This window comes from Hipposideros armiger, unplaced genomic scaffold (assembly GCF_001890085.2).
Source record: "Hipposideros armiger isolate ML-2016 unplaced genomic scaffold, ASM189008v1 scaffold_93, whole genome shotgun sequence".
Classification (NCBI taxonomy): Eukaryota; Metazoa; Chordata; class Mammalia; order Chiroptera; family Hipposideridae; genus Hipposideros; species Hipposideros armiger.
Window position 1 is genome coordinate 839,631 of NW_017731443.1, and position 20,323 is coordinate 859,953.

Genomic DNA, 20,323 nt, shown 5'->3' on the forward strand with positions numbered 1-20,323 from the left:
TAACTGTTTTCACAGACAGCATAAGATTCATAAAAAGTAATAGGGTTCACCCACAGTCCCCCCAACCACAAACAAATCCAGTGGTTTCCATTGTTCCCTGTTCCCCTCTGGACCTTAGCCATAAGCAGGCATAGTTTGCACGTGGCTCCACAGCACTCGCCCCCGTTTCTCATACTTCCATGCGCAGGCGTCTACTGACCGCATTCCACAGATCCACCAGGCCACGCTTCCCTGGGACTCACCATGTGCCGCCAGCCCCTGTGACCCCTCCCCACCCTCACTTCCTGAGCCCTGGCCCTTTAGCACTAATCCTATCCCCTCTTTGCAGGCCTGGGAGCGGCTGGAGAAGGCGGAGCACGAGCGTGAGCTGGCCCTGCGCACCGAGCTGATCCGCCAGGAGAAGCTGGAACAGCTGGCCGCCCGCTTTGATCGCAAGGCTGCCATGAGAGAGACCTGGCTTAGCGAGAACCAGCGCCTCGTGTCCCAGGTAGAACACGAGGGGTTCTTGGCCCGTCTAGGCTGGTGGGGGAAAACACGGGAGAGAGCATGGTGGATAAGGACCCTGCTATGTGAGAAGCTAATGAAACAAGAAATCCATCCTGCAGATAAAAAGACCAAGGATCCCAGAAACCAGGGGCCAAAGGCTTGACAGGAGAAAGGGATAGTGAGACAGGACGGGCTGGGATACAGAGGAAACTTAGGGCCACCTCATGGGGTTGGCATCTTGCAGCAGAGGTAATCTGGAGGGCAGAGGAGTCCAGCAGAGATGGTGTCTCTGAGCTCCCGAACCTGCCCTCCCCTTCCCTGTGCCCCAGGACAACTTTGGGCTGGAGCTGGCAGCAGTGGAGGCGGCGGTGCGGAAGCACGAAGCCATCGAGACGGACATCGTGGCCTACAGTGGCCGCGTGCAGGCTGTAGACGCCGTGGCCGCAGAGCTGGCCGCCGAGCGCTACCACGACATCAAGCGCATTGCGGCACGGCAGCACAATGTGGCCCGGCTCTGGGACTTCCTGCGGCAGATGGTGGCCGCCCGGCGGGAGCGGCTCCTCATCAACCTGGAGCTGCAGAAGGTGCTTCAGGACCTGCTGTACCTCATGGACTGGATGGGAGAGATGAAGGTACCAGTGGGCCGTGTGTGGTGCGCTTCAGACGGTCAGGGCCGCGGGGATACGGCTGGGGGTACACGTGCCCCCTTGCTCAGCTGATCTTTGTCCAGCATGTTCCAGTGCAGGCCCCGTCCCCAGTTCAGATGAACAGAGCAGACAGGCCCCTGTCCTCCTGGGGCTCACATGCTAGTGGGAGGAGGCCGATGATGAAACCATGACCTATCAACAAACAAAATAGCCGGTGGACATAAAACCTATGAGGAAACCGGAGCAGGGCCATAGGCCTCACGGGGAAAATGCCATTCAAGCTGAGCGCAGGATAACGCAAGGAGCCAGCACAGGGAGATCTGAGGAGAGCACATTCCAGGCAGAAGGAACAGCTAGGCAAAGGCCCCAGGCCTGCACAGTGCGGCATGCTTGGCATGAGAGGGAGGGCCAGGGGGACCGTAAGCACGGGGAGGGGCAGGGAATGAGACAATGGAGGCAGCGGCAGCTCACTTAGGGCCTGACCAGCCTCGTCAAGGAGTTTGGATTTTATTCAAAGTAAAATGGAGCCTCGAAAGTGATTAGAAGGCCTTGGAAAGGGGAGACACGATTCTGCCTTATTTTTTTAGAAAGGTCACTTTGACTACTATGTAAAGAAGGAACGTGGGCAGCCGGAGTGGGAGCCAGGAAACCCGGTAGAGGCTACTGTGGTGATTTAGGCGAGAGGTGGGAATAAGGACGGGTCTGGAGAGACGCTGAAGACTGCTGGGGTGCCGGGGACCGAGCCATGACAATAGGAGGATGGTGATAATTCTGGGGCTGAGAAGATGAGTCAGAGCAGAGATTCCAGGAGCAGGATTTAGTAAAACGGTTTCCACAGAGGGGAAAGGGAATACAAAGAAGTCGGGATGCCAGGACAGAACTGGGGTGTCACTATGTGTGTGAAGGAGGACTACCAGACAGGAGCAGGTGTGTTTACCTGGGTGTGACACCTGAAGCCGCCCAGAGAGGTCAGGAGGTGCAGGTGATCCAGGAAGACGGAGCGAGGTTAGCAGATGTGTGTGTGGTGGGGCTGGAAGAGGCCTGGCCAGAGGGAGCTGGGCGGCTCTCAGATGGCATGGGCGTGCCACGTGTGCCTGGCAGGGCCGGCTGCAGTCTCAGGACCTGGGCAAGCATCTGGCTGGAGTGGAGGACCTGCTGCAGCTACACGAGCTGGTGGAAGCGGACATCGCTGTGCAGGCTGAGAGGGTGCGGGCTGTCAGTGCCTCTGCCCTGCGCTTCTGTGACCCAGGAAAAGGTGACATCTGGGGGAAGGAACTAGAAAAGGGAGGGGCCAGGAAGGAGAATATTAAGAGCTGGAACAGCAGAGGCTGGGAAAACCTGGGGGGGACAAGAAGGATGATGGGTGGATGGTGGGTGACAAAACTAGGGAGGGAGGCCTAAGAGAATAGGGTGGGGGGATTCATAACCACAGATGGATGTGGGGGCAGCGGGAGGGCGGGGTTACAGCCCTGGACCCTCCACCATGACTTTTTCAGAATACAAACCATGCGACCCACAGCTGGTGTCAGAGCGGGTGGCCACTCTGGAGCAGAGCTACGAGGCACTGTGCGAGTTGGCCGCAGCCAGGCGGGCCCGTCTGGAGGAGTCCCGGCGCCTCTGGCGGTTCCTCTGGGAGGTGGGCGAGACCGAGGCCTGGGTGCGGGAGCAGCAGCACTTGTTGGCTTCAGCCGACACTGGCCGGGACCTGACTGGCGTCCTCCGCCTGCTCAACAAGCACACAGCCCTGCGAGACGAGATGAGTGGCCGGCTGGGACCCTTGAAGCTCACCCTGGAGCAGGGTCAGCAGTTAGTTGCCGAGGGCCACCCTGGGGCAGACCAGGCCGCTGCCCGCGCTGCAGAGCTCCAGGCCCAGTGGGAACAGCTGGAGGCTCTGGCGGAGGAGCGTGCCCAGCGGCTCGCCCAGGCCGCCAGCCTCTACCAGTTCCAGGCAGATGCAAATGACATGGAGGCCTGGCTGGTGGATGCACTGCGCCTGGTGTCCAGTCCCGAGCTGGGGCACGATGAGTTCTCCACGCAGGCCCTGGCCCGGCAGCATCGGGCCCTGGAGGAGGAGATCCGAGGGCACCGGCCAACACTGGATGCCCTGAGGGATCAGGCCTTGGCCCTGCCTCCCGCACTGAGCCACACACCCGAGGTGCAGGGGAGGGTGCCCACCCTGGAGCGCCACTACGAGGAGCTGCAGGCCCGGGCAGGAGAGCGAGCCCGGGCCCTGGAGGCGGCCCTGGCTCGCTACACCATGCTCAGCGAGGCTGGGGCCTGTGGGCTGTGGGTGGAGGAGAAGGAGCAGTGGCTGAACGGGCTTACCCTGCCTGAGCGCCTGGAGGACCTGGAAGTCGTGCAGCAAAGGTAGGCCCCCTGCAGGCTCCCTCTGGAATTACCCTGTGAGTTGGGGGCCAGTGTGTGAGATGGCATGTCCTGCCCTGAACTGCCGGCTCTTGCTGTATCCCTTTGAATCTGTTTTTTCTTTTAATGAGAAATGCTAAACATACTCAAAAGTAGAAAACATTATGTAACAAACTCCTGTATACCCATCACCTGGGTTCAATGATTGTCCATATCTTGCTCTGTTTGATTAATTTTCCATTTCAAAAGCAAATCCCCAGCATTATCATTTCATCTCTACATTCTCCAGGATGCATCCTTCAAGAAATATAAGGAAGTATTCTTAAATATAGTAAATTACTTTTTAATTGTGTGTGAACTTAAAATAGCTAAGGCTTTGAAATTATAAACCTTTAATTTTTTTTATTTTTTTTAGCTGAGCCATCCTGCCACCTGTTGGCAGCTCAGTGGCAGCTCAGCTCGGGCCGGGAATCAAACCAGCGACTCTGTTGCTCAGAGCTCGCACTCTTGAGTGAGCTCTTAACCAACTGGTTAAGCCGGCCCTGAAGTTATAAACCTTTTAGATAGACGCTGACTGACCTCTCATGAAATAGCTTTTTTTACAGAATAATAAGTCTTAAAATCATTTAGAAAGGACATTTTTCTTATAGAACCACAATATCTTTATCGCATAGAACAAAATTAGTAATTCCTTACTATTATCTACTATTCAATCTATAGTCAAATCTCCTGAAAGATTTTTACTTATTTATTTTTTAGTTTTCAAGCTATCCCATGATGGGTTGGTAAACTATGACCGTTTGGCCAAATCTAGCTTGCAGTCTGTTTTTATAAATAAAGCTTTATTGAAACAGAGCCACACACATTCATTTACATATTATCCTGTTGCTGCTTTTGCACTGAGATAGCAGAGCTGGATACTAGTGACAAAGACCATATGACCCACAATGCCTAAAATATTTACTACCTGGCCCTTTACAGAAAGCATTTGCAGACTGCTCTATGAGAATGTAAAATGTTCCTGGGAGAAGTTATCACTTAAATATTTTTGATTATCAATTCACTTTAACACATATTAGTAGGATAGGAGCCAGGTAGGCAGCTAAGGGGTAAGTCCCGAGAAGAATAAGAGAAATTCTGATAAAAGTGGGGCCCTGTGCCAGAATTAGTTGACTCATTGTGCAGCTGTTCCTGACCTTTAACTTTCACATCTTTTTGAGCAACTCTACAGATGATAGTTTTTCTACTTGTTTGGGGAGAGTTGGGGGCTCCCCCTTGACCCACAAGTACTATGAGCCTTGTAGGAAAGAGGTGCAGAGGCTCCTATAAATAAGCCTCGTGGGGTCGGACAGGAGTTCTCATGGGTGTCTGGGGAGGTGGGCAGGTGCCTCACGGCCTCCTGCCGTTCATGTCCAGCTCTTCCACCCCCTCAGGTTCGAGACCCTGGAGCCCGAAATGAACGCTCTTGCAGCACGAGTTACTGCCGTGAATGACATCGCAGAGCAGTTGCTGAAGGCCAACCCTCCGGGCAAGGACAGCATTGTCAACACCCAGAAGCAGCTCAACCACAGGTGGGTTGGGGAAGGCAGGACTAGAGAGAGGGCGCAGCAGATGGGGACGGCAACTGGAAGAGAGTTCTGTAGGGCATAGAGCGGAGGCAAGAACCGAGGAAGGAGGGTGGTCTGGAATGTGTTGGGGGCAGGGTATAAAGAAAGATGAAAGGGGGTAAAAAAAAAAAAATCTGAAGAGGCCGGGGCCTGGACAGGGAGCAATCAAGAAGGAGACGAGAGAGGATGAAGCAGGTGGTGGAATATACCAAGGGTGAGAGACAGGGAAGAAGCTTCTGGATGTGCCTGGACAAGGTGAGGAAGCTGAGCAACTCGACACCAGACCCTCCTCCTCTTGTCAGGTGGCAGCAGTTTCGGTCCCTGGCAGATGGCAAGAAGGCAGCTCTGACATCAGCCCTGAGTATCCAGAACTACCATTTAGAGTGCACAGAGACCCAGGCCTGGATGAGAGAGAAGACCAAGGTCATCGAGTCCACCCAGGGCCTGGGCAATGACCTTGCTGGGGTCCTGGCCCTGCAGCGTAAGCTGGCTGGCACGGAGCGGGACCTGGAGGCCATCGCCGCACGGGTGGGTGAACTGACTCGTGAGGCAAATGCCCTGGCTGCTGGCCACCCAGCCCAAGCCCCTGCCATCAAGTCCCGGCTTGGAGAGGTGCAAGCCGGCTGGGAAGACCTCAGGGCCACCATGCGACGTCGAGAGGAGTCGCTGGGTGAGGCGCGGCGGCTGCAGGACTTCCTGCGCAGCTTGGATGACTTCCAGGCTTGGCTAGGTCGCACGCAGACCGCTGTGGCTTCTGAAGAAGGGCCAGCCACCCTGCCTGAGGCAGAGGCCCTCCTGGCCCAACATGCAGCCCTGCGGGGAGAGGTGGAGCGGGCGCAGAGCGAGTACAGCCGTCTGCGGGCCTTGGGTGAGGAGGTGACCCGGGACCAGGCCGATACCCAGTGCCTCTTCCTACGACAGCGACTGGAAGCCTTGGGAACCGGCTGGGAGGAGCTGGGCCGCATGTGGGAAAGCCGGCAAGGCCGTCTGGCCCAGGCCCATGGCTTCCAGGGCTTCCTGCGGGATGCTCGCCAGGCCGAGGGCGTGCTTAGCAGCCAGGTGAGAGCCCAGGGCACAAAGTCCCAACCACGACCATGGGGACTGTGAAGGAGAATGGTGGGTGGGAAGAACGCAGCAGGTAGGGTAGTTGAGGCAACAGGAAGGGCAGGGAAAACGTGTTAGAAAAATATGAAAGTGAAAAAAAAAAAAAGATGTAAACATACCAAAACTGATATAAACTGGCTTGTAGTATAATTATCAAAGAAATTGAATCAATAGCTAGAAATAAGATGGAACAGGATTTGGACTGTTCCACCCTAGCTCCCGTCTCCTTCGTATAACTTTCTGAGACTCAGTATAATCAGGCACCACCCGCCCCATCTTCAGAGTTGGATGGTCTACCCTGCCCGTCCCTGGTTGGCCCCCATGTCTCAGATGTGCCCTTTTGGTAGATCCCTTCTGAGAGGCTGAATTATGCTGTGAGACGTGAGCTTGCCACCTCCCATTCCACACAGGAATATGTTTTGTCGCACACGGAGATGCCGGGAACACTCCAGGCTGCTGATGCCACCATAAAAAAACTGGAAGACTTCATGAGCACCATGGAGGCCAACGGGGAGCGGATCCGTGGGCTCCTGGAGGCCGGGCGCCAGCTGGTGTCTGAGGGCAACATCCATGCAGAGAAGATCCGAGAGAAGGCAGACTCCATTGAGAGGAGGTATGCTGGGGACAGCGGGCAAATGTGGGGCCTGAGAGGGAAACAGTGAAAACAAGATGGCCTCAAAGATGGGGAACGTGGCAATCAGATTGGTAGATGGGGGTGGGGAGCTGACAGAAAGCAGAGGAGGAAGAACCCAGTGGTCAAAGAGGGCCTAAGCTATGGGCTAGGAAGTTCCACCTCCCCCACACTAGGGTGAAATGAAGTCTACCAGGATGGCTGGACGCTGGGCATAGGATTCGTGGGTTGTCTTTTCGTGCTCCCAGAAGGCACTATCTCCATAGGAGGAGAACTGAAGGCTTCTAGTTGAGTTAGAAGGTCATAACCTTTTCAGAGCAAGTTCAAGAGTTTCACAAGGAGCTGTTGTTACAGACACAGGAAGAATCAAGAAGCGGTGCAGCAGCTTTTGGGCCGTCTTCGGGAAAACCGAGAGCAGCAGCATTTCTTACAAGATTGTCATGAGGTGAGGCTCTAAGTGTCCCCACATCCCCTCCGACATTCCCTAGCCACCCCCTTCCCACAAGGCTCTGGCCCTTCGAGCCTAGAATCAGTCCACTGTAGTGTCTGCTGAGCATGCGAACCCCTGACAGCTTCTCCCCACACCCGCCACTCTTTTTGGCTCACCTTCCCCCACTTTATGCCTCACGCGTCCCCTCCCTCTGAAATATACTCTGCCTTCCTCCATGCCTGCTCTGTGTCTGGTCCAGCTGAAACTCTGGATTGACGAGAAGATGCTGACAGCCCAGGACGTGTCCTATGACGAGGCCCGCAACCTGCACACCAAGTGGCAGAAGCACCAGGCGTTCATGGCTGAGCTGGCTGCCAACAAGGACTGGCTGGATAAAGTAGACAAGGTGAGCGGTGTGACAGGAGCAGCAAGAAGGGAACCTGTGGGGGCTCCTCTGGGGAGGGTCCTGGCCGCCGTGCAGGAGAGGATCCTAGCTTCAGGACATGGCTATTTCAGATTTAGAGGGTGCGGGACCTCCCGTGCCAAACCTTCATGGTGGAAACTTATGGTCTGAGGGACAAATGTCTCAGGTCTATGGGACAGTGACTCCAGAACTTAAAGAAAGTACGGATTAGTAGGGAGCCAGACTGCAGTTTTGGGTCAGTACAATAACTAGTCCTGGGCCCAGGGCAGGATGACACTCTTCAGCAGGGGTCAGAACACTTCTATAAAGGGCCAGATGGTAAATATTTTAGGCTTTGCAGGCCATACAGTTTCTGCTGTGACTGCTGAACTCTGCTACTGTAGTGCAAAAGCAACCATGGAGAGTACGTACATGAATGAATGTAGCTGTGTTCCAATAAAACTTTATTTATAAAAACAGGCAGTGGGCCACATTTGGCCCACGGGCCGCAGTTTGCCAACCCTTGCTTTTGAGTCTTGCTGTTCCTGGTATTTGGTCCCCCACCCAGCTCTTCCTCAAGAGCTGAGCACAGGTAAAACTTCTTTTCTACTCAGCAAGTATTCCTGTACAACATTATATGTGCTCAGCACTCTGCTAGGTGCTGCAAAGTACATAAAAAAGACACCTCCCTTCTCTCAGGGGCATAATGGTTGGGAAGAAGAGGACAGCAGTGTATATTCAGTTTCCATTTGTTCAGCAAATATTTACTTGGTGCTACTATGTGCGAAGTATTAGGCACTGAATGGGAACAAAGGTGATTCCATTGCGGGCTCGGCCCTCAAGAAATGACACAGTCGTCAGGGTAGGAGACATATACACAACTAGATAAATTAAATCCAAAGCAGAATATGACGAGTGCAGTAAGAGAGAACCCCGTAAAGCCTGAGCACTGAGGACAAGCGCTGTGGGAATCCCAGAAGCTAGAGCCTCCAGGACAGTCCGTGAAGGATCAGTAGAATTTGGACAAGCAGAAATACTGGAGGAAAGACGTTTCTAGGTAGAGAAAACAGTGCGAACAGGAAGCCAGAGGTGTGGACGTGGTGGGGTGCCTGCCTGTATGGGAGCAGGGGGTGAGTCAGCCTGGCAGGAACAGAGAATGCATGCGGGGCCCCCATGGAAGAAAAGCCTTCTGGGCTAGGTTGTGATCAAAGCCCTGGTGACCACGTAAGGACTGTGAGTCAAAGTGTGGGTTGTGCTGAAGGTTTGTGAAGTTACCCAAGCTGTGTTAGACTCTAATGCTCTTCATCCTGGCAGCCACATGTCTTGCTTTGTGTTCCTCTAGAACAGCAGTTCTCAACCTGTGGGTCGCGACCCCTTTGGGGGTCGAACGACCCTTTCACGGGGGTTGCCTAAGACCATCGGAAAACAAAAAGATATTTACATTACGCTTCATAACAGTAGCAAAATTACAGCTATAGAGTAGCAACGAACATAATTTTATGGTTGGGGGTCACCACAACATGAGGAACTGTATTAAGGGGTCGCGGCATTCGGAAGGTTGAGAACCGCTGCTCTAGAAGTAGACCCTGAAACAAGGCTTCCGGGGCAGGTCACTGAAATGGGAGGTGATCACAGGAAATACCAGCAGGGATGCGGGAACATGAGACGGGGCAGGGAAGGTAGTCAGTAAAGGGTTCACTGCCATGCCAGTTACTGCAGTGGGCAACTGGGGCTCAGTCCTAATAGGGCACCCTGAGAAATGGTGTTGAGCATTAGAGTTATCCCAACCAAAGCACAAGGGTGCTGACTATTTGTCTGTCACTGGTTCTGTGGGCAGTAACTCCCTGGCACGTCCAGCCTGCCTTGAAAGCAAGTCAGGAGATCATGCTTCCCTCACCTGCCCAGAAACCAAAGTCCTCCAGCAGAAAGGCTGGGAATGAGGAGACAGGTAAGACTCACTTGCCATAGGTCAGGTGAGTGGCGAGGAGCTGAGAAACATGAAATGATAGCAAATAACACGAGACCTCACGCCATATAACACTAGAAACACAAGCACGAGAGAACTCAAAATAGGAAAGTTCGCAGTAGCTTCTTAGTTGAAATGAGGTTTGAGCTGGACCTTGAAAGGAGGAGTAGGGTTTGATCAGCAGCGAGGTAGGGAAGTTTCAAACCTTTGCGAAGAGGATGTTAAGGAGAACTCAACCACAACTTGGAATTCTTTCCCACACTTCAGATCTCTACTGCCCTTTAGGTCTCTGGCCTGTCAAGTCCAGTGGTGTCTAATTCTGACCCTCACACTTCTTTGTCCCACCACCCAGGAAGGGCGAGAGCTGAGCCTCGAGAAGCCAGAGCTGAAAGCTCTGGTGTCGGAGAAGCTAGAGGATCTGCACAAGCGCTGGGACGAGCTGGAGACCACCACCCAGGCCAAGGCCCGCAGCCTGTTTGATGCCAACCGAGCCGAGCTGTTTGCCCAGAGCTGCTCCGCCCTGGAGAGCTGGCTACTGAGCCTGCAGGCCCAGCTGCACTCCGACGACTATGGCAAGGACCTCACCAGTGTCAACATTCTGCTCAAGAAGCAGCAGGTGCATGGCGGGTGGGGGAGGCTTTGATGGGAGTGGTGAACAGCAGAAGAGAGAAGGAGGGAACCCGTAGCTCTTGAGATTGGGGAGGCCATTCTCAGCCCTCACAGACATTTTTCCTGGCATTTCTCAAGGTAATTCCCATGGGCCACTAGATCAGAATTTCTGGCAGGGTGTATCAGTTAGCGTCAAGTCAGGAGACAGAAATCACACACTAACTTGAACAAGGAAACTTTAGTGAAAAGGAGTATTAATTACTAAAAGGTGGTTAACTACCACAGGGAAAAAGAGAACTTCAAAACAGGGGTCAGAAAACATTTTTCTGTAAAAAGCCAGACAGTAAATATTTTGGGCTTTATGGTTATAAAGTCTCTGTCAAAACGATTCAACGCTGTCCTTGTATGGTAAAAGCAGCCACAGTCAATATGTAAAATAATTCTGTGGCTGTGTGCCAATAAAACCTTATTTACAAAAAAAAAAAAACAAAAAACGGGCAGGGACTGGATTTCCTGATCCCTGCTCTAAAGAATACAGGAATAAGGGCCGGCCGAATGGCTCAGTTGGTTAAGAGCTCGCTCAAGAGTTTGAGCTCTGAGCAACAGCGGTTCGAGGCCAGCCCGAGCTGAGCAGCCGCTAAGCTGCCAATAGGTAGCAGGATGGCTCAGCTAAAAAAAAAAAAAACAGGAATAGCAAATGTAGGGAGCTGCTATACCTCTAGAGCTGAGGAGGGGTGCCCATGGAAGGAAAAAGATGCCCTCCCCCCACCCCTCAGACCTTGTTGGAGAGGGCAGAAGCCAACTGAGAGCATAAAAATTTGCTGGGGTATCATGGACCAGAGCAGGTCTGAAGCTGGCAGGCCAAGGCTGGCCAGCAGGAAGTTGCCATTGGGATACCAGCAAAACTTGCTGGAGGGTGAGAGCCACTTGGGTCGCCTCACACCATGGGCAGCTTTGCTGTAAGAGCAAGAAGAAAGCTGCACTGGAACCTTAATAGAAACCCCTTCCTCTCCTGTGCACTGTGATGTCTCTCCAACGCCCTGTACTGACAAGGCCTACCATTGCACCAGCTGGCAAAGGAGAAAGGTTTACAGGGTCCAGTTCCAACGTCTCAAAACAGACAAAGATGGATTTGGAACTGAGATGGATTTGGGACTGAGGCCATAAATTGCTAACTGGCATGGTTAACATGCCTTCCCCGCCCCCAGAATCTTACGTATATTAAAGTTTGAGATCCACCGATCTAACTTGAACAAGGAGGAGATAGTTTCCCTGGGGTGAGTCCCGGGATAAGAAATCATGATGGACATGATATTGACTAGTGTCTCCTCTGAGTTTGATGACGGAAGCGCAGTGATAACATCCTCTTCTGGTTGTACAGATGCTGGAACGGGAGATGGCTGTGCGGGAGAAGGAAGTGGAGGCCATCCAGGCCCAGGCGAAAGCACTGGCCCAGGAAGACCAGGGTGCAGGGGAGGTGGAGAGGACCTCGAGGGCCGTGGAGCAGAAGTTCAGGGCCCTGTGCCAGCCCATGAAGGAGCGCTGCCAGCGCCTGCAAGCCTCTCGAGAGCAGCACCAGTTCCACAGGGACGTGGAGGACGAGATCGTGAGTCACTAGGATTCGGGATGGGGTAGAGTCGTCACCATGGCAAAGTGCTTGCTGCCTTGTGCTGGGAAGATGCCAGCAGTGCTGTTTTCTCTTCCCTTTGCCATTGAAAATCAACCCTCCAGGGACACTTGGGGGTGCCCTCTATCTAGGTCCCTTTACCCCAGAATCAGACATGACCATTTCCTGTACACACACCAGGATCCCTAGAAAACCTGCCCCCATTATCCAACCCCTAGCTCTTACTTTGCCCTCCGGACCTCCACTGACCCTCTCTTTCTCATCCAGTTGTGGGTGACAGAGCGGCTACCCATGGCTAGCTCCAGGGAACATGGCAAGGACCTGCCCAGTGTCCAGCTCCTCATGAAGAAAAACCAGGTGAGGCAGAGACTAAAGGCAAAAGAAAAGGTCCCAAGAGCCTCTCCAGACATGGAAGTTTTTTTTCTTTTTAAGACCTGAGGTTTCTCTGGCTCCCTCTCAAAACTGCATGGAATCCTAGGCTTCAGTGGTTGGCCTTTCCTCAACACGGGAGGGCGGGTTCCCGTGGTAGGAGATTATGGGGATCCAAGGGGCTTTACCATCACATCCCTGGGCCAGAAGGGAGGGGAAGTAAAATGATTCAGGAAGAAAGAGAAGCAGGAATATGCAGGGGCATAATATTGAATAGGTGTAAGGGGAGGCGGGGATGAAGGGGTTCCTTGGCCAGCCTTCCGATGTTTCCTCTTCTGTTGCCGGGGATAGACCCTGCAGAAGGAGATACAGGGCCACGAGCCACGGATTGCAGACCTAACAGAGCGGCAGCGTGCCCTGGGTGCGGTCGCAGCAGGCCCAGAGTTGGCCGAGCTGCAGGAAATGTGGAAACGCCTGAGCCACGAGCTGGAACTGCGAGCGAAGCGACTGGAGGAGGCCCTGCGGGCCCAGCAGTTCTACCGCGATGCCGCCGAGGCAGAGGCCTGGATGGGCGAGCAAGAGTTACACATGATGGGCCAAGAGAAAGCCAAGGTGAGAACCAGGGCAGAGCTCAGGCTGTGTGGCTTCTTCTTTCCTCCCTGTGACCCCCACTCCCTGATGCCCACTGGCCCGTCCCCCAGGATGAGCTGAGTGCCCAGGCCGAGGTGAAGAAACATCAGGTATTGGAGCAAGCCCTGGCCGACTACGCCCAGACCATCCATCAGCTAGCAGCCAGCAGCCAAGACATGATTGACCATGACCACCCAGAGAGGTGAGCACAGCGACAGCAAGTGGCTGAGCCCCTTGGGGAGAGGGGGGGCCAGTTCCCAGAAGGTGTGGGGATTGTGGAGCCTCTGTACTATGTGTGTACAGAACCATCTATTTAGAAAGCTGGAGGAGCAGGGACTTGGCAAGCAGTTGGGTGGCTCAGAGGGACAGGACTCTGCGAACAGGGTGGGGATCAGAGCAATGTAACCTAAGTCCTGCGGTGGTCCCCCGCCCTGCTGCACAGCACGAGGATATCCATCCGCCAAGCCCAGGTGGACAAGCTGTTCGCCAGCCTGAAGGAGCTGGCCGGGGAGCGGCGGGAGCGCCTACAGGAGCACTTGCGGTTGTGTCAGCTCCGCCGCGAGCTTGATGACCTGGAGCAGTGGATCCAGGAGCGCGAGGTGGTGGCAGCCTCCCACGAGCTGGGCCAGGACTATGAGCATGTGACGGTGAGTGCAGGGAGGACACCAGCCACAGGGTCAGCTCCTGGGAGAGGAGAGAACCCGCTGGGAGATTAGGCCTCGCTCTGGGCTGAACACCAAGGGGATGGGGTGGAAGACCAGGTGGAGCATGCACGAGCATGCACTGTCCTCCCGGGTTTGGAGGTATTTAATTAGAAGAATCTTGCAGGAAGGAGGATGTGGGTGGGGCTTCCCATAGAATTGGGCAAAAAGAAAACTACCAATCAGGCTTTTCCAACAGGATTCGACAGTATAGGGTATCCCTGTCTGAAGGCTAAAGGTCCCAAGTGCCCACATCACCTTTGCTGGGGGCCAGGGCTTCAGTCAATCCAAGGTCTCTGGGAACCTGCTTCATCTGCTCATGAACTGAGCTGAGCTGGAGAAACGTATTTCATTCAGCCCATGTAGCCCAGGGGAGAGAAGTAGGTCTCAGTTTGGGGTGAGTGGACTCTCCCCATTAGGTAGAGACCAAATCCACCAGTGTCACAGTGTTGTGCGTGCAACTGTTCCCTCCACCAGATGCTCCGGGACAAATTCCGAGAGTTCTCCCGGGACACAAGCACCATCGGTCAGGAGCGCGTGGATACTGCCAACTCATTGGCCAATGGGCTCATCACGGGGGGCCACGCCGCCCGGGCCACTGTGGCCGAGTGGAAGGACAGTCTCAACGAGGCCTGGGCCGACCTGCTTGAGCTGCTGGACACGCGGGGGCAGGTGCTGGCCGCCGCACACGAGCTGCAGCGCTTCCTGCATGGGGCACGCCAGGCCCTGGCACGGGTGCAGCACAAGCAGCAGCAGCTCCCGGACGGAACCGGCCGGGACCTCAACGCCGCTGAGGCCCTACAGCGCCGACATTGTGCCTTTGAGCATGACATCCAGGCCCTCAGCACCCAGGTCTGACCTGAGCATAGGAGGAAGGGGATGGCTTGGAGGAGACTTCGTGGGAAGTGGGTGAGGGGAAACGGGTGCTGAGGGGATGACATCCTCAGGAAGGCCACTTAGGGATGAGGTAGAATTGCTCCAGGTAAACATCACTGGCCAGAGGACATCTGGCCACTGCGTTCACACCTTTAATGACAAGCCTTCTCAAGGGCCCATGACATTTTCACATGGCCCCAATGGCTAGAAGATTCTTCATTTTGTGCTAAAAATCCACCTGTTGGTCCCACCTCTTGGTTAGAACTGATAAGCACAGATTCTTTCTACAATGGTTTAAACCCAGTTGGCCCCACCCAAGTCCCTTTTTCAGGCTGAAAAATCTCACTCTAGCAATCTTTGAGGTCCCTCACATTCTGGACAGGCCCCTGAAAGTCCAAGTGACTAATGACCCTTTCAAAGGGTTACCCCCCCCCACCCCAGGCTAAACCCGGCCCCCAGATGAGACCCAATAGGGCGGAATATGACAAGGCTTACTCTGGGCACCAGCCATCATCTTTCCCAGCCCCCGACCCTCTGCTGCTGCCCCTGTTTCTCTGGCTGGTAGACCCAGACAGAGGCCAGGACGAGCGAAGCTGAAGCTCCCCGGAGTCTCCAGCTCTGCCTGACTCTGACCTGGGGCCCTGCAGGTCCAGCAGGTCCAGGATGATGGCCACCGGCTCCAGAAGGCCTACGCCGGAGACAAGGCCGAGGAGATTGGCCGCCACATGCAGGCTGTGGCCGAGGCCTGGGCCCAGCTTCAGGGAAGCTCTGCCGCCCGCCGCCAGCTGCTGCTGGACACCACGGACAAGTTCCGCTTCTTCATGGCTGTCCGGGAGCTGATGCTGTGGATGGATGGGGTGAACGTGCAGATGGATGCCCAGGAGCGGCCCCGGTGAGGCCCATGGTGCCCCTGACCTATGGAGGTTGTGAGCCAGTGGCTGGGATAGGGTTGTGGGCAGTGGGTGATACGGTCTCTGTACCGCCAGGGATGTGTCCTCTGCAGACCTGGTCATCAAGAACCACCAGGGCATCAAGGCTGAGATAGAGGCCAGGGCCGATCGCTTCTCCTCTTGCATTGAGATGGGGCAGGGGCTGCTCGCCAGGAGCCACTACGCAGCTGAGGAGGTGGGCGAGGCCTGGGCACCGCTGGGTCACCCTCCCGGGGCGGGCCTTAATACTGATTTCTCCTCTGAGTCTTTCTGCTGCTTCTCGTTCTTTCTTTACAGAAACCTTTCACTCTCTCCCCCCTCAGTGCTGTTCAGGGGTTTGCCCATTCCATCTCCCCCCCAGAGCTATTGGGTCGTCGGAAAAGTCATGACGCATTTTTGCAACAAAAAAACAGAAAAAATACGTCATGACTTTTCCAACAACCCAATATACGCCTCTAGAATTCAGAAATCACTTAATTCCCCTGTGTGAGCCCCCCAGGAACCCTGAAAAGGCCCAGCTAGGTACTAACTCACATCCCCCCACCGCCTGCAGATCTCAGAGAAGCTGTCTCAGCTGCAGGCACGGCGCCAGGAGACAGCTGACAAGTGGCATGAGAGGATGGACTGGCTCCAGCTTGGTGAGCTGCTATGGGGACCAGGAAACTGGCTGAGAACAACCAGCCCTGGGAGGAGGGGTTGGAGCGGGGGGGGGTCTTATACCCTGTAGTTCCCAGAATAAGACCAAGAATCCTGGACATGGAATTCAAGGTGCCCACCCTTGGCACTGCCTGGCTCTGTCCTGTGCTCCTGCTTTGGGGCAGTAGCTTTCTGTGTCTCTGTTCTTGAAATGCTGTGGTTACTGTGCCCTGCCGTGCCCACTCTGACCTGCCATCTCCCTGTAACCACCCCCATCCCTGCAGTTTTGGAGGTGCTTGTGTTTGGAAGAGATGCAGGAATGGCAGAGGCCTGGTTATGCAGCCAGGAGCCACTGGTGCGAAGCGCCGAGCTGGGCTGCACAGTCGATGAAGTTGAGAGCCTCATCAAGCGGCACGAGGCCTTCCAGAAGTCCGCAGTGGCTTGGGAGGAGCGTTTCAGCGCGCTGGAGAAGCTCACTGCGGTGAGGGCCACAGGACCCCAGGAATGTCCCGGGGACCCATGCCGCTGCCCCAGGCCTGTGCTCACTGCTGCTTGAAGAAGACAGTTTTTCTCTTTCCACTGAGCCAAGTGCCATGTTGTCACCACAGCTTCAGGAGTCATCCGTTCCCGGGGTGACACTAAGAGACACCGTCTCCCCCATTGCTTCTAATCCCTACCTTCCTTTAGAATTATATTTTCCATTCTGTTTCATCGTACGTTTCACCTTCCCCCAACTCCCTGGTCCTCTTAAATGAACCCTTCCATGCTCTGACCTCAGAATTTTTTGACAGCTGGAGGAGCAGGAGAAAGAGCGGAAAAGACAGAGGGAGGAGGAGGAGCGGAGGAGACAGCCCCCTACTCCAGAGCCCGCAGCCACTCTGACCGAAGGGGTCCTGGTGGACAGGCAGACGGTTCCTGATGCTTCCTGGGACGGGTGAGAGCTGGGACACTTCGGGGAGGAGGAGGAAGCTGAGACTGAGCAACCTAAGGACTTGCTCTGTGTCACCTTCTGCTGTTTCAGAACCCACCCCCGGCTACCAGCGTCCACACAGCCAGCCAGCATTAACGGAGTCTGCACAGATGCAGAGTCCCCACAGGTGACCTCCGTTGCCCCGTGTGCCCCCATCAGAGTCTTAGACCCCCCTTGCACATCCTTTTACAGCTTCTTGTCCTGAGCAGGGCAGCTTCCCAGAAGGGCCTGGCAGTTCCTCCTAGAGATATGGGTGTTGATATATGGAGGGACAAGGAGGGGTAGATTGGTGGGGACACGGGGGACAGGAGAAGGCAGAGGCTCAAAGGAAACTTGGGGGTGGAAGGCCCAGCTCTTGGACGTCAAGCTTCATGACACCCAGGCTAGGTATCTGCCACCTCATCCTTTGACGCAGACACCGTTTTCCCCACAGGAGTCTGGCGCAGGGGATGAGGCCAACGGGCCACAGGGAGAGAGAGAGACCCGGCCACAGGGCTCGGCCCCTCCTGTCATGCCCCAGAGCAGGTCGTCCGAGTCAGCCCGGGTTGCCACCTTGCCCCCTCGAGGCCCAGAGCTTTCTGCCCAGGAACAGATGGAGGGAATGCTGTGCCGCAAACAGGAGATGGAGGCCTTCGGCAAGAAGGCCGCCAACAGGTACTGGGTCTGGCCACGCAGTGCCTGTGGCCTCTCTAGTCCCTGCCTTCTGAAGAGGCTGGCCTGGAACCTCTTCCTAGATAGAGGGGGGAGGGGTGCCCTGCATGAGGGGTGTCCTCTGGGAAAGGGGTAGGACCCAGGAGCAGAGTGAGGCCTCAGGGGAGGGCTAGGCTGGTCTGAAAACAATGGGCCTAAAGGCGAGAGTGGCACTGAAAGTCCTAGAACACCCAAGCTCTTCCCAGGGGTACCAGCCCCACAGAAACCGGTCACCTTGTCACCTGCACCGTGTCCCTCCCAGGTCATGGCAGAATGTGTACTGCGTCCTGCGGCGTGGGAGCCTTGGCTTTTACAAGGATGCGAAGGCAGCCAGCATGGGAGTGCCATACCATGGAGAAGTGCCTGTCAGCCTGGCCAGGGCCCAGGGCAGCGTCGCCTCTGATTATCGAAAGCGCAAACATGTTTTCAAGCTGGGGTAGGAATGGAACCGTGCCCTCACGATGCGAGGGGAAGTCAGAGCAATACAAGGTGAAAGGTAGCCATGAGCTTGGTCTGGAGGAATTAGAGTTACAGTGTCAAGCATTTGGGGACAGAGGTGTAGAGGAGGGAGAGGGGACAGGTCTGGTTGTGTTACCCTAAAGGGGAGTGGGGGCCTTGCAGCTCAGGCCTGATGTCTGTTGATGTCAAGCTGACAAATTATCCTAGAGGGGCTATCTGCAGGCGGGGTGCTGGCACTTCTGTGCCTCCAGGGGCCTCCCCCTGCCTACCAGCAAGCAGCCAGAGCAGGAGGCACTGCCTGGGATGGAAGTGAGCTCACCCTGGTCCTTCACAGCCAATCAGGATTTGCATAGTCCTGGGAATCGAGAACGTGCAGGACTGTCTGATGGTCTCTGAGGACCCCGCTGGCACGTTCTCCAGCCTGGCCTCTGGGTAGATCCCCAGCAGGAATCTGGCTGGTCCAGATTCTCAGCTCCGCCCTGAAGTTTCTTTTTCTTCCACAGCTTACAGGATGGAAAAGAATATTTATTCCAAGCCAAGGATGAGGTGAGCTGTCCCCCTTCTCCCCTCATGTCCCTGTCTCTGCGTTGCCATTCTAGAACCCTCCAGATATACATTTCCCTTCCTTCCCTCTCCTTTCTCTTTTCCTTAAGTAATCAGATAACCCACAGTGAGGCCAACTGGATGTTTGTGAAGGCCACACAAAAACATGTTCCCTATCTTACGGGTTCTTTTTTCTCTAATGAGACGAAATAGTCAAATCATATTTCTGCTGCCGCCTCTTGCACTTCTCCAGCTGCCTTAGCAGCGTCCCTGACGCTGACCAGTTGCCTTTCCATGTCCCCTGTAGGCAGAGATGAGCTCATGGCTGCGGGTGGTGAATGCAGCCATTGCCGCTGCGTCCTCTGCCTCTGGAGAGCCTGAAGAGCCAGCAGTGCCCAGTGCCACCCGGGGCATGACCCGGGCTATGACCATGCCCCCAGTATCGCCGGTCGGGGCTGAGGGGCCTGTGGTACTTCGCAGCAAGGATGGCAGAGAACGAGAGCGAGAAAAACGCTTCAGCTTCTTCAAGAAGAACAAGTAGTTGGGGGCGAGTCTCCCAGGCCAGCTCCCTCCCTCTGTTCAGGAAACTGCCAGGGACTGTCAACGGGGACCACCCTCTTGTCAGGACAACTGCCTGCTGCTAGGGTCTGTTGCCAAGGTCAACCCATCACCAGGAACTGTCTCTGGGGACAAGTCAGTGTTCCCAAGGGCAACCCTACTCTTCTGCTATTTAATTCCAGACTGGTGGTGGGACCCAGGCAACCCCCAATTCCACTCCCCGCCACTTGTTCCTTCTTCCCCCAGCCTTATGCCTCTGTCCCCACCACAGTGCGGACAGTGCCGCACCCTCAACATAGGCCATGTGGGGAATGGTGGCCCCTGCCTCAGGGTCATTCTCCCACCACAGCTAGGGCACACCGTCTGGTTCCTTGCCCCTGGGGACCAGCCAGGAACCTCTCAGAGCTGAAGCAGGACCTGGGGGCAAGACTGTCAGATGATGGAGTCAGAGATGCTGAAGCTCCCCCTTCCTGTCCTTCCTCATCCTCTGACTCGAGTGACCACTCCCATCTCCAGCGAGTCTCAATGGCTTCCAGGTGTGAGTTGTTCAGGGGCAACCACAGCCTTGAGTCTTGCCAAGGAGTGATTAAACAGCTCAGCTTCTCTTACTGCCTCTGGGTGTCTTTGCTTTCCTGACCACAAGACTCTCGGTGCCCATTTCTTCCCTCTGGCTCTGGTCTCCTGTGTATCAGGTTTTCACTTGGCCCCCAGCCTCCACGCCCTCGAAGAACCACATTATTTTGAGAGTCGCCCTACCTTGGTCTCATTCCCCCATGATAATGACCTTTGGTTTGCAAGGTTGACGAATGTCAAGCCTCTTTTTAGACCAAAGAAGTGTATCATGGGTCAGGATGATGTTAACGAGCAGTATTACATGTTAAAAAGCAGTGAACAACTACTTCCCTGGAGCACAGCTTTCTTCACTCTTGATTCTTTCAAGTTTCAAAAACCAAAGACTGAAGAGCATTGCCACAACCTAGTCTCAGCCCAACTGGAGAGTGGAGTATATGGGGTGGGGGGTGATTACTGACCTCATCTTTGTCTCCTCCCCAAGGAGAGGAGCAAGGGAGTTAAGACAGGGATCAGAT

The 20,323-nt window shown here is 54.9% G+C and overlaps 1 protein-coding gene across 5 annotated transcripts in view; it reads left to right on the forward strand.

Annotated features, from left to right (window-relative positions):
• Positions 1-19,843, forward strand: part of SPTBN2 (spectrin beta, non-erythrocytic 2) — a 37,695-nt gene extending 17,852 nt beyond the window's left edge. For all 5 annotated transcript variants that reach the window (XM_019645289.1, XM_019645290.1, XM_019645291.1 and 2 more), the window contains 26 exons: positions 329-487; positions 816-1,118; positions 2,235-2,388; positions 2,630-3,500; positions 4,931-5,068; positions 5,407-6,163; positions 6,619-6,821; positions 7,194-7,284; positions 7,529-7,675; positions 9,991-10,254; positions 11,629-11,853; positions 12,142-12,231; positions 12,595-12,855; positions 12,945-13,075; positions 13,316-13,520; positions 14,052-14,426; positions 15,098-15,342; positions 15,437-15,575; positions 15,933-16,017; positions 16,300-16,496; positions 16,807-16,949; positions 17,037-17,112; positions 17,419-17,639; positions 17,938-18,111; positions 18,638-18,680; positions 18,985-19,843. In XM_019645289.1, coding sequence (XP_019500834.1) covers positions 329-487; positions 816-1,118; positions 2,235-2,388; positions 2,630-3,500; positions 4,931-5,068; positions 5,407-6,163; positions 6,619-6,821; positions 7,194-7,284; positions 7,529-7,675; positions 9,991-10,254; positions 11,629-11,853; positions 12,142-12,231; positions 12,595-12,855; positions 12,945-13,075; positions 13,316-13,520; positions 14,052-14,426; positions 15,098-15,342; positions 15,437-15,575; positions 15,933-16,017; positions 16,300-16,496; positions 16,807-16,949; positions 17,037-17,112; positions 17,419-17,639; positions 17,938-18,111; positions 18,638-18,680; positions 18,985-19,218 — 5,931 coding nt within the window. In that variant the 3' untranslated portion in view covers positions 19,219-19,843. The remainder of the gene's footprint in view (positions 1-328; positions 488-815; positions 1,119-2,234; positions 2,389-2,629; positions 3,501-4,930; positions 5,069-5,406; positions 6,164-6,618; positions 6,822-7,193; positions 7,285-7,528; positions 7,676-9,990; positions 10,255-11,628; positions 11,854-12,141; positions 12,232-12,594; positions 12,856-12,944; positions 13,076-13,315; positions 13,521-14,051; positions 14,427-15,097; positions 15,343-15,436; positions 15,576-15,932; positions 16,018-16,299; positions 16,497-16,806; positions 16,950-17,036; positions 17,113-17,418; positions 17,640-17,937; positions 18,112-18,637; positions 18,681-18,984) is intronic.
• Positions 19,844-20,323: the final 480 nt, after the last annotated feature.